Genomic DNA, 12,163 nt, shown 5'->3' with positions numbered 1-12,163 from the left:
ACCTACTCAGCGCCCCAAATGCCCCTATATAGTTTTTGAAAAATCCTAATTCTACTTTACCACCCTCTTATTTCATCATTTTCTTTCTCTCTTTCCTATTTCCCATTTGCAGCAAGCTTGTAGCCATAACATCTCCACAACCTCTCCTTTAAAATCTATGCTAGTATACCTTTTCACCACAGTCGCATCTTGCGTCACCTCCTTTAGAACCTTCCATTCTTTCTTCTCCCATCATCACCCTCTCTGCGACATTTTCAATTTGCATGACTGTCAAATCTTCTTTTGCTCATCATCGACTGATTCTCTAAGTAGCCACATGCTAGTATCGGTGCACCACACCACAGACGCACCATCGTTGTCGCCCATCGAAAAAACAGCCGTCAATTGTTTCTTAGTGAAGACCATATTGGCGAGTTTTTAGATTTTCAAACCATTTCTAAGATTTTGACCATGTTATTTATTTTTTAGTTTTTTTTTTGTTGAGATTGTAAATTTTTTTTGCTTCTAGAAGTTTAATTAGAGTGTATTTGCAGTTTTCAAGTTATTTTTTAAGCGATGTCTATTTGTACTCAATTAATTAGTCTTTGGGATAGTTTTGTCATTTACTAATTTGTATTTTCTATTATTTAAATTTGTTTTGCTATGTTTACAATTTTGAAACCTTTTTGCCATTTTTCCAAATGAAACTTTAAATTTTGCTATTTCTCTTGCCAACCCAATTTTTTATGAATATGTTATAAAACTAAATTTAAAAGCTTAGTTACTTTATTACCAAAAACTAAATTTGTTATAACAATAACTAAGGACCCATTTGGTAACTATTTTGGTTTTAGTTTTTGTTTTTGAAAATTAAGCATATAGACATTACTTCCACTTTCAAAATTCTTTATTTGTTATCTACTTTTTACTAATAAATTAAAAAATCAAGCCAAAATTTGAAAACTAAAAATAAAAAAGTAGTTTTTAAAAACTTATTTTTGTTTTTGGAATTTGGCTAAGAATTCAACCTTGTACTTAAGAAATATGTAAATCATTGTAAGAAATGAGGATAAAATAGGCTTAGTTTTCAAAAAATCAAAAATAAAAAACAAAATGGTTATCGAATAGGACCTAAATCATTGTCATTTCTACATTAGTGTCATGGAACTTAATAGAGTAAAGAAACTAATTTAGGAGTACAAAAGACATTGCTAATATAAATTTCAATTTAAAATGAATTGAATAAATGTTTCATTCAAAATTATCGGAAAAAAAAAAAGACCATTTTTTCTCCCCTCTTACTCTCCTGATTAATCGCTATATATTTAAAAAGAAAAAAGAAAAGAAATTATCCCCTTCCAATCAAGATATATAGTTATAACAATAACAACAATAATAGGAGTACTAATGGGACCTTAGGACTTAAATATAGTATTAACAAGATTGTAAGTTTTATCATTTTGTACTAATGGGACATTAGTCTTACTCTTCTGTCGAGTGCGTGTTAATAGACAAATACATCATTTTTCTATTTGGTTATTTATCATTTTGTAAGTTTTAGTAGGAGATTTTGATTTTGGAATTTTATGATATTTTATATCTTATCTTCAAATTTTAGTTTATATTTTGTTGTGAGAAAATTGTGTCAAGAATTCATGAGAGAAAAAATGAGAATATCGTTACAAAACAAAGGATGATATCTATATAATTTATTTTAAAATTGGTGTTTTTAAAACTAAAAAAAAGGCTTTAAATAATCACTATACTAATGGTAGGAGCATTTATAAACTTTGTTTTATTTATTTATTTATTTATTTTGTAAGATTAAGAGTATCATTGCAACTTTTAAAATTTAACAATATTTTTGAAATGAATATTAATAATTTGGGTTCATATATTAATAATAAGAATATTTTTTAAAATTTTAGTTTATTTTTTAAAGTTTTGAAAGTTGGAAGATATTTTTTTAAATAATTTTCCAAAAATGTGAATAAGAAATAAATCAAAATTAGTTTAATATTCATATTGAAATAATACAAAATTTCTTTGAGGCTGAAGCGTGGGAAGTTTTGTTTTGGAAACATAAAAATGGAAACAAAAGAAAGAACAAAGTCTCGATTTCTTTGCTGATTTGCTCATCAATTTTTCGGATCTCTCTTCCTTTCTCCTCTGTGGAGTGAGATTTGTAGGTTGAAGAATTGTTCAGCCTCTTCAAATCCGGTGAGCTCTTCAATTCAATTTTGCTTCATTTAATGGAACTAGCGAAACAGTGAGTGTGTAGTGTAGACTCTCGGTTGCGTTGCAGAGCTCCATTTTGGTTTACGGTAATGGCGTCGTCTCTGGACGAAAAGTTCGTCACCGAGGCTTCCATTGGAGTCGGAACCGTTGTTGACTCCAGAGGAAAGCATCGCATTCTCGCCGAACTCAAGCGTCTTGAACAAGAACTCAGATACTTGCAGGTTTTTGTTCATCTCTTTCCTCCGAATTTCCACTTATTTGCTGTTTGTTTCGAGCATTTCTCTGATAGTTCAATCCTTTGCCTGTTACTAATCTTCGTATGAAATTCTGGTAAAATGATAGCAAAAACAGTAAGGCGCGACATTAGAGAAATTAGGCTTGTCTTGTTTGCTATCTCTTTAAAGCTCACAAACGGAAAGCTATAGATATTTTCTTTAGCGGTTTCGAAACTTTGAACAAAATCGTAACTCGTATGATGAATTGTTCAATAATTACAGAACTTAAAATAGTAAGCTACCGTGGTTCCCATTCGGATTATATAAATTGTGCTTTCAACTACCAAGTATCGCAAGACCTTAATTCTCGACTGGAATATTTGATTCTAAGTTCGATAAGTAATCTTGATTGAGATCAAACTGTTGGAAAATATAATTGACAATGCCTCACGAGTCACAAGAGAATATGTAAGCGGAGTTGAGCTCTCCAATTAGAGTGCATCAACTCAACTATGATCTTTTGTTGTCTACTATAAGAAAACTTCATGGGACAAATCAAAGGAATCAATGGAATTATCAATATCATTTGGGCCATGGGGATGAAATATAAAGCTATGCATGTCCCATTGTGTTGTAGGCAGCAATTTTCTTCTTATAGTAATAGTTGAATTTGTTATCAAGTTTCAAGTTACAAAATATGCGAGTCTATTATACGAGATCTTCTTGTTAAAGTAATGGTTGAGTTTGTTATCAAGTTTTGTTACAAAACATGGAAGTTTCTTGTACAAAGTTACTCTTGCTTCTTGTAATTTCATGTTTTCCAGCCAGTAATACCATATGCGATCTATTTATCTATGGATTTGAGATGAGCTAATAGCTTCATCAGAACGGTACTCTTAAGTTTGATTCCCATAGATTTACCGGGTTGGTTTGAAATCTTCTTTATGTGCATGTATAGTCATTGATTGTGAATACTGAATACAGCTGCGTATTCGAGGTAGCTGCATACGTGTTGCGTATCTGCAACTCTTGGAGCTAAGGTTGCCACTTATTATATTTGGGGAAGCTCTAGAACTAGCTGAGTTTTTTCACAGTTTTAAGTCTTCCTACATTCTATATATTAGACTTCAATCCCTCTGTATCATCAACAATTTGAATATCAAAACAAGAAGCTGTGAATAAGTCATGATTCCTCGCCTTTGCTATGATATATACCCTTTCAGTATTGAGATGATTACTGACCAAATGTGTTCTTCTTTCTGTGAATTCGGTCCAGGAAGAGTTGGAAGAAGTTGAGAAAATGGGAAACATCTCATCAATATGCGAGGAGTAAGTCGAGTAATCCTTCTTATTCTTTTCCCCTTTCATTTCTGGTGTTGTGCAATTGGATTTGAATGAGGAAAAGAAAGAAGAAGGTACCTTTTCATCAATACATTTCAAAAGAAGATGAATACAAGTTTATAAATGATCTTTTTTCATGCTCTCAGCTTGCTTCCCTGCATCGAAACCAAATCAGACCCACTTTTGCCTGTGTAAGTTCTACACAATACCCTCCTTCATCCTCCTGGATCCACATTTTTTATCAGCTTGATTTGTCTACAGGCTGAATGGTGTTGTAAATCCACTATGGCATCGCTGGTTTGAAGGATCCCCAAGCTCACCAGAGTGTAGCTGCTGGATTCTATAAACAACTGACAACTGTTCCCTTTAAACTTGGAAAATGTCTAAGATATACACACTAATCGACATCTTCGAACACCAAAGCTCTGATTTCTTAGTGGCACATAACAAAGAATAGTTTAGTTTGGTGACGATAATTGATTACTACCCTTTCTACTACAATATTACTTGTGTAATATCTTTTCACTCTGCTTGGGACAGAAATTGTAGATTGCAAACAGACTAGCTTGTTGGTAAGACCAACTTCAGCTGTGGTATCTCTAAAGTTCTTGCTCCATTGAGGTTGGATTGTGGAAGCAGCCCAATGGGCCAAAGACAATCCCAACCCAGGCCCAATGTTTATGAGGTAGGTTTGTCTCATTTGGGCCTTCATTTTGTTAGCAACTCTGATTTGGCCCATAACTAGATGTTTCAATTAACTCCTAGTTGCTTGCTTAAAGACATCTTGGTTGTTCTTGTCTTGTCTTGTTTTTGTTTTTGTTTTTTTCCCCTGAAACAAACACAAGGTTCCTTTACTAATATCTCAGATAATATGGACGCATAGGCATCACATCCGAGGTTCCATATGAGTATCTTATTGCTTTGAGAAAAGGTACATTTTTTAAGATTCAGATTGTGATTAGGATATTGATGTCACTCCTTTTAGATGATGTAGAATAGAAGTGAAAATCATTTTAAAAAAAAAATTATATGATTTTTCATTATATTAGTTAACATTATATTTTCAAAATGGGTTAAAATACATGTTTATTGAAATTCATAAAGGATCTAATATGTAGTTAAACTTTTTATTTTGTGTACAACCGTTCTACATATAAAACACATATTTAAAAGTTTAGGACCTATTTGATACTATTTGGTCTTTTGTTTTTAATTTTTGAAAATTTAAGCTTATAAACCTTTGCTTTCACTTATAAAGATACTTTGTTATATTATCCACATTCTACCACTCTTTTCAAAAAGTTAAGTTTTGAAAATTAAAAAACAACAAAAGAAAAAAAAACAAATAGTAGTTTTTATTCTTAGAATTTGACTAAGAATTCAAATGTCTATATAAGAAAATTGATAACCATAAGGAAATTAAAAAGAAACAAGAATAAATTTTGTAAACACAAAACTATAAATTAAAATTCTAACAATCAAGACCTTAAAAACTTGTAAGTATTTATAATTAAGGGAAAATACATTTTTGGTTCCTAGGTTTTGAGCCTAGTTCCTATTTGATCCCTAAATTTCAAAACGTTATATTTTTTTTACCTTGAGTGTAGAGTTTTGTTTCAATTTTATCTCTAGGACTTCAAGATTTACACTTAAACTTTGATTTTTCACTAAATACACATGGTTCGAACAAATAAAAACCAAACCAAAAAATCAAGAGTTAAAATGTGGCATTCTGAAACTTTAGATCAAATGAAAATTAAACTCAAATTTGATTAATAAATATATAACATTTTAAAACCTAGACATCAGATAAACACTAGACTCAAAACCTACCTAATAAAGGATATTTTCCCTACAATCACTTAAACACAAACTTTCAAGAAGAAAAAAAAATCAATTTACTTGTAATTTAGAGGGTAAGTTTTCAGGTATTTAATTTTGAAAATAAGTCATTTTGAAAAAAAAAATTGAAATATCTGACAATCACTCAAAATAGTTTTTTAAAAATATTTTCATAGTGTATTTTAAACTTATTAAAAGAGTTTTAAAAAAAATGTTTTTTTAGTCAATCCAAATAGCCCAATAATCAATAGACTTAAATTAGTACATCAATTAAATTTGAGATAAATCAATACACTTTCAGATATATTGAATTCATACGGATTAGAAAAATAAGTGGGAAAATATTTTTTTTTATTTTTGTTTTTATTTGGTCTTTAGGTTTCAAAACATTACACATTTAGTCGTTAAATTTTTAGCTTGGTTTCAATTTAGTTCCCAAATTTAGAACGTTACGATTTTACACTTGAAATTTGAGTTTTATTTTAATTTAGTCATTGGGTTTCAATATTTATACTTTTAAGCTCAATTTTTCACTAAATATTCACTTACATCTTTAGTGATAATGAGGATTAATTTTAAATAATTATAATTAATTAAGTTTCACTATCTTTCATCACTATTAAAATTAAATGTAAAATTTTACTTCATAATTATTTTAATTAATTAATATGAATTAATGCAAAAAACTAAAAATGAGTATTTAGTAAAAAAAAAAAAATCGTAACCTTGAAACCTATAGATCAAATTAAAGTATTCAAATCTCAATGGTAAAATTATAATATTTTAAAATTTAGAGACTAAATTAAAATCAAACTCAAAATTTAAAAACTAAAAATATAATATTTTAAAACTTACGAACCAAACAAAAGTTAGAAAAAAAAAATATTTTTCTCGAAATAAATTAAGTGAGTATAATGAGGGCATTATTGAAATCTACGTAATTGTATAATTGCCCTATCGGCTACCGGTTGAAGCAAGCCTTCTTTACCGTTTAGGGTATTAAAATAAGTGGGATACGATATATTAAATAATAGAATATCAGTGGCTGGTTGGGTATTTCACACGCCAAAACTGACAATTAATTTAATTTATTTTCATGTTTTTTCTATTGTGTGTATGAATTAGAGGATTAAATGTTTTGGTAACAGTTTTCTTTTCATTTATTATTCTTTCTCTATTAAAAAAAATAAAAGAAAAAATATATTTTTTATATTTATTTGCATTTAAGAAATAAAGATGATGAAATAATACTTGTATTTATGGTTTGGAGAAAACTGAAAACAAAAAATAATAATAATAAAACCTTCACCTTATTTGATAACTCTTTAAATTTTAGTTTTTTAAAGAAAAATTATTTTAAATAAAAAAATTGCTAAAAATATTTATAAATAATAGCAAAATATCACAGTAATATTTTGCTATTATTTATAAATATTTTAGTTTATTCTTCTATATTTGAAAATAACCTTTTTTTTTTCTAAAGAAACATTTAAACTCAAAGTCAAATTTTAAAAATAAAAAAAAAATTAATTTTTTTAAATTTAATTTGAATTTTGAAAACATCATAAAAAGTAAATACCAAAATAAAGAAACATGAAATAAAGGTGATATTTATAAGTTTAATTTTTAAAAATCTAAATAGTTAATTATCATACCGGACTTTGATTTTGATATTTCTAAAATATATACATAATTTGAAAATGTTTCTAAAAACTGAAAAAAAATGAAAAACATAAATAGCTACGAAATATTTTTGTTTCACAAAATTGAAAACAAGATCTTTATGAAACAAGCCTTCAACTTCTTAATCCCAAGTTACATACATTCTTCTTTTTTTTTAACCAAAACAAATAAATAGATTAAACATTACCACCAGCGAAAACATTATCTAAGAAAAATCTTATTTCAGATCAAAGAACGGTTTTGAGATGAAACTAAAACTATAAATATATAGACAGTTTTGTTCTCCTCTCCGGAGATATGACAAAAAAATAGAATAATAACAATTTTTTTTTTTTTTTTTTTTTGAGAAAAGAATAAATTATTGAGTTGGATTATAGATTTGTTTTCCTTAAATGGTTACTTTTTAAACAGAGACAGACAAAAATTTTAAAAAAAAATGGAAACTATATATATATATATATATAATAGAGATTGAGAGATGGGATTGAGAAAAGGAAAAAGCAGTTTTGAAGGAAGTACTTTTGGAATTGCCTCAGTGATTGATACACACAAACACACTCAAATGTTTTCACCATTTTTGGAACTACAAATCTTATCTTCCATTTCCTCTCCATTTCAAGTTTCAATACACACACACTTCTCTTCATCTTTTATCTTTTTTTTTCCCCACATTATTATTAATTATTGCCCTATACTTTCTGTCTCCCTCATTTTTTGCCCTAACTTCACTATATATATATCCTCTTCAATTTCAACATATTAGAGTCTTAGACTATAGGATAAGATTTATTTATGACATGTATCAACACTAGTGATCCTGAACTTTGTTTGAAAAGTATAAAGTCATATATTAAATTGATTTTAAATGATTGAAGATACTTACCATTTTCAAAACGACTTTTTTGAACATGATATAAGTGATTTTTAACTATTTCAAAATCATTTCGAAAGATGTATCGTATTAGATTTTTTTTTTTTTTTTTTAGTTCAAATCAATGTTGTAGTTTTGAGATTTATTTAATTAAGTTTCGCATAAAATCAACTGAAAATTAATTTTTATTTTTTAAAGAATCTCAATATTACTTCTTAATCTTTTCACAAACTTTCAAAACTACCATTGAAATATGAATCTAGTGATATCCCAATCCATGTCTCAATTTTCATTATAGGGTACTGTCACATTGTTTTGTCTCAATATTTGTCCAACATTCAAACAAACTTTTACTTCAATGATAATTTTGAAATATTACGAGAGATCAAATATAGCTTTGCAACTTTTAAATGACTAGAAATATTATTTTTTTAAAAAAAAGTTTAGAGTTTTTTTCATGTAATTTATCATAACATCAACTATATATACTTGATTTTAGGTTAAATTATAAAGAATAGTTTTGAACTTTGTCATTTCTTTCAAAAATACCTCTATATTTTCAAAAGTAACAACTTTCATAAACATTTTTTTAAAAAATACCCTTGGAGTAAAATTCTTTAGAATTTTGGATAAATATCTAAATATGAAATGACGTAACAATGATTGAGAACTAAATTTGGGATCATCACATTATTTTAGGTCATTGTCAGACAATTCCAAGTCAAGATTTTTGTTCCATATTCTTAAAAGACTTTTATTTTAAGTATAGAATTGAAACATTTATGAAAGTCTATAAATAATATTGCCACTTATAAAAGGTATATAAATATTTTTTAAGCGGAAGGCAACCGTTCAAAAGTATTTTGTATTATTCAATAAGTGATCTTGATTCAACAGTAATTGACATGTCTTTCATCTTTGGAGATCAAATGTTCGATATTTTATCTCTACCATTGTTATATATATATAAATATAAAGAATAGGGACTACAAAAATCGTACCTGAACAGTGCAGAAAAAGTGACCGTTAAGCATCTCTTTGTAAATACCAATCTCTTTCATTTTTCAATTCAATAATTTAAGTGCACTCACCTTCACATCATCAATTCTGTTTATTTATTTTATTTTTATTTTTTTGGAGATTGCACCCTTTCCATTTTCTATTTACCAACTTGCAACTCCTAATTTCACTTTTTTTCCATTTTTGCCCCAACTTTTAAGCAATCTTTCAACCCTTTTTACGTACCTAAATCCAAATATAAAATTGGTGTTTTTAGGCTACATTTCATTCTCATCTTTGGTCTCCTTTCTCTTCTCATACCTATCTATATTCCTTTAACCACACTTAAATTTATAATTTAACCATTCCAAAATTTTTCTAGTACACAATTTAATCAAGTGATTGTTTGGAAAATTTCTAATATTATCGGAATATATACTCTTTCCACTCCTATTTTAACACGTCATTAGATTATATATTATTTTAGATTTTTTGTACTACACAATTCGCAAATTCCTGCAATAAATGGAAGAAGAAATATTGAACTTCCATAGATATATCAATTAAACCATGAACTTTCATAAATGTATCGAAATAAAACATAATAGAGAATTTAAGTTGATACAATTATGAAAATTTAGGGTTTAGATTAATATACTTATAAGTTCGCAATTTAAATTGATATAATTATTAGTTTGACGTTTAATTTTCAAATTGATATAATTATTAGTTTAGGGTTTAATTTGATAAAACACCCAAAATTTAGAGATATAAATTGATATTTTTCTTAATAATAATAAGTTTAATTTGATAACTATTTTTTCTCATTTTTTTCAAATTTAAAATGTAAAAAAAAAAAACAAACAAACTCACTCGTATGAACAATAGTTTTTAAGATTAAATATCCACAATTTTTATGTTATATGTTTATAATTTGTTTTATAAGTCAATGATGGTAAAATAGTAGCATGTATTTATCTCTCGTAAAAGGCAAGAAACAAAAAACTTGATTTTTTTTATTTCTATAATTTTACACGCAATTTTAAAAATGTTTCTTGAATGATGAAAAATAAGAAATTTAAACGATTACCAAAAGTTTTTGTTTCTCAACTACTAAAAACAAGAAACGAAAAATACGAACGATATCAAACAACTCCTAAAACGGTTTGATTGTGCTATGTGTTAAATTATTTGTCTCTAAGCTTTTTCTCTTTCTATTGTTTAAATGAATTGGAGTGAACATTATATTAATATTTATAGCATATGTGGCCTAACGACTTTATGATTGGATCAATAAAACTTAAGACATTAAAGGAGAGTTATGTATAGAAAACAATATAGTTTTGCTTAGTTATTAAGAATATGATAATAATAGAAAACTAGCTATTTACATGCATGCTTGGGAGTTGATGTTTTTTTATCCCTATTTTCTAAAATCTCTATTGAGATTCTTCAAAAACAAAAGGTTCTAAATGCATTGATTTTCATTTAGTTTTTGTTTTTATTTTGAAAAATTAAGTTTATAGATATTGCTTTCACCTTTAAATTTCTTTCTTTATTATCTACTTTTTATTAATGATTTAAAAAATCAAGGCAGGTTTTGAAAATTAAAAAAAAAAAAAAAAGTAGCTTTCGGAAATTTATTTTTGTTATTGAAATTTGCTAAGAATTCAACCATTACATTTGAGAAAGATGCAAATCATTGTATGAAATGAGGAGGAAATGAACTTAATTTTCAAAAATAAAAAATTAATAACTAAATGATTACTAAATGGGATCTAAATAAGTAATTTTTTAATCAATTTTTTAACCTTCTTAAATCGAAGAAGTATATGTTAATTATGACAATGTTCATGTTTGTAAAGTTGAATTAATTTTATAAATTGAGTATTATTTATCCAATTCTAATCTTATTTTTTTAACGGTTACATTTTAGATTATAAATTTTGTTTAAAAAAAATTATTGTAGTATTATTTGGTCAAAATACGAAAATATTCATGCCACATGTTTAGCTTTAATAACTTAGTACTTCTTGAAGTCTATAAATATGTAAGAATCAATGTAATAATATTTTTTTTCAAATGTAATATATTAATACATGGTCTAACTTAATTTAGATTCATTTATGACCATCTTAATGCATGGTCAAACTTAGTTTAGATTCATTTAATTAAATCTAACAGAATTTAATTGAAATAATTATAAATCTTAAAAGTTATTTTTTTTAACGATATCTAAAGGACGATGGTTAAATAGATACACTTACGAAAGTTTAGAGTTAAAATTGATAAAATTATTATTTTTTAATTTTAATTCATACCATCCTCAATATTTAGATGCATAAATTCATATTTTTTTCAATTCTATATCCGACTTATGAGAATTTTAAATTCAATATTATATAATGTAAGTTTATCATTTAACCAAATTTAATATTCATCCACCAAAAATATATAATTAAAATGTATTCCAATTTAAATAACCAGATTAAATATTTTTAAATTATAAAGACGTTAAAAATCTAAAAAAAAATTGAGGGTTAAAAATTTTAAACATGTGTTTAGCCAAACTGTATCATAGAGATTAATTAATATGAAAAAGAAAATATCAAATGGTAAAAAGCATTCCTTTGCGGTTATGTCCTCAAACTTTCATTATAAAAATTAGACCCTCAAACTTCTACAAATAATAAAATTAGACCGTCGAACTTGGTTGTAAGAATTAGATACCAAAGTGTTAAAAATTGACCATTCAAACTAATACAATTTCTTCAACTATTTAAGTTTGAGGGTCCAGATGTCACACTCCCTCCTAGATTATCCTCTAAATCCAAGAAGGGATGTGAAGACAACAGTCGTCAACCCTCTTATGACAACTATTATCCAATCTGTTCTTGTGAACCTATCTCTTTAGCACCTGTTAAACCTGTTTGGCAGTTTTACCCCTATGACAAGTACAGACAAAAACCAGGGTCCAAACATAACAAAGTGGACC

General features: G+C 26.9%; 1 protein-coding gene across 3 annotated transcripts; it reads left to right on the top strand.

Moving 5' to 3' along the window:
- Positions 1-2,037: 2,037 nt before the first annotated feature.
- Positions 2,038-4,844, top strand: LOC120078236 (guanine nucleotide-binding protein subunit gamma 2-like). 3 transcript variants are annotated; one of them, XR_005481960.1, is made up of 5 exons: positions 2,038-2,438; positions 3,709-3,761; positions 3,920-3,964; positions 4,035-4,458; positions 4,640-4,844. XR_005481960.1 is itself a non-coding variant. In XM_039032459.1 (5 exons), exons 2-5 carry the CDS (start codon positions 2,307-2,309, stop codon positions 4,117-4,119), a joined length of 315 nt encoding a protein of 104 aa, XP_038888387.1. In that variant the 5' UTR covers positions 2,038-2,199; positions 2,285-2,306; the 3' UTR covers positions 4,120-4,568. The 3 variants fall into 3 exon arrangements, 2 of the variants coding, with proteins under 2 accessions (XP_038888387.1, XP_038888386.1); XM_039032459.1 differs by lacking the exon at positions 4,640-4,844 and having other exon boundaries at positions 2,038-2,199; positions 2,285-2,438; positions 4,035-4,568; XM_039032458.1 differs by lacking the exon at positions 4,640-4,844 and having other exon boundaries at positions 4,035-4,568.
- The last annotated feature ends 7,319 nt before the right edge of the window (positions 4,845-12,163 follow it).

This window comes from Benincasa hispida, chromosome 5 (assembly GCF_009727055.1).
Source record: "Benincasa hispida cultivar B227 chromosome 5, ASM972705v1, whole genome shotgun sequence".
Classification (NCBI taxonomy): domain Eukaryota; kingdom Viridiplantae; phylum Streptophyta; class Magnoliopsida; order Cucurbitales; family Cucurbitaceae; genus Benincasa; species Benincasa hispida.
The sequence above is the reverse complement of the archived record's forward strand: the minus strand, read 5'-3'. Positions and strand labels throughout refer to the sequence as shown.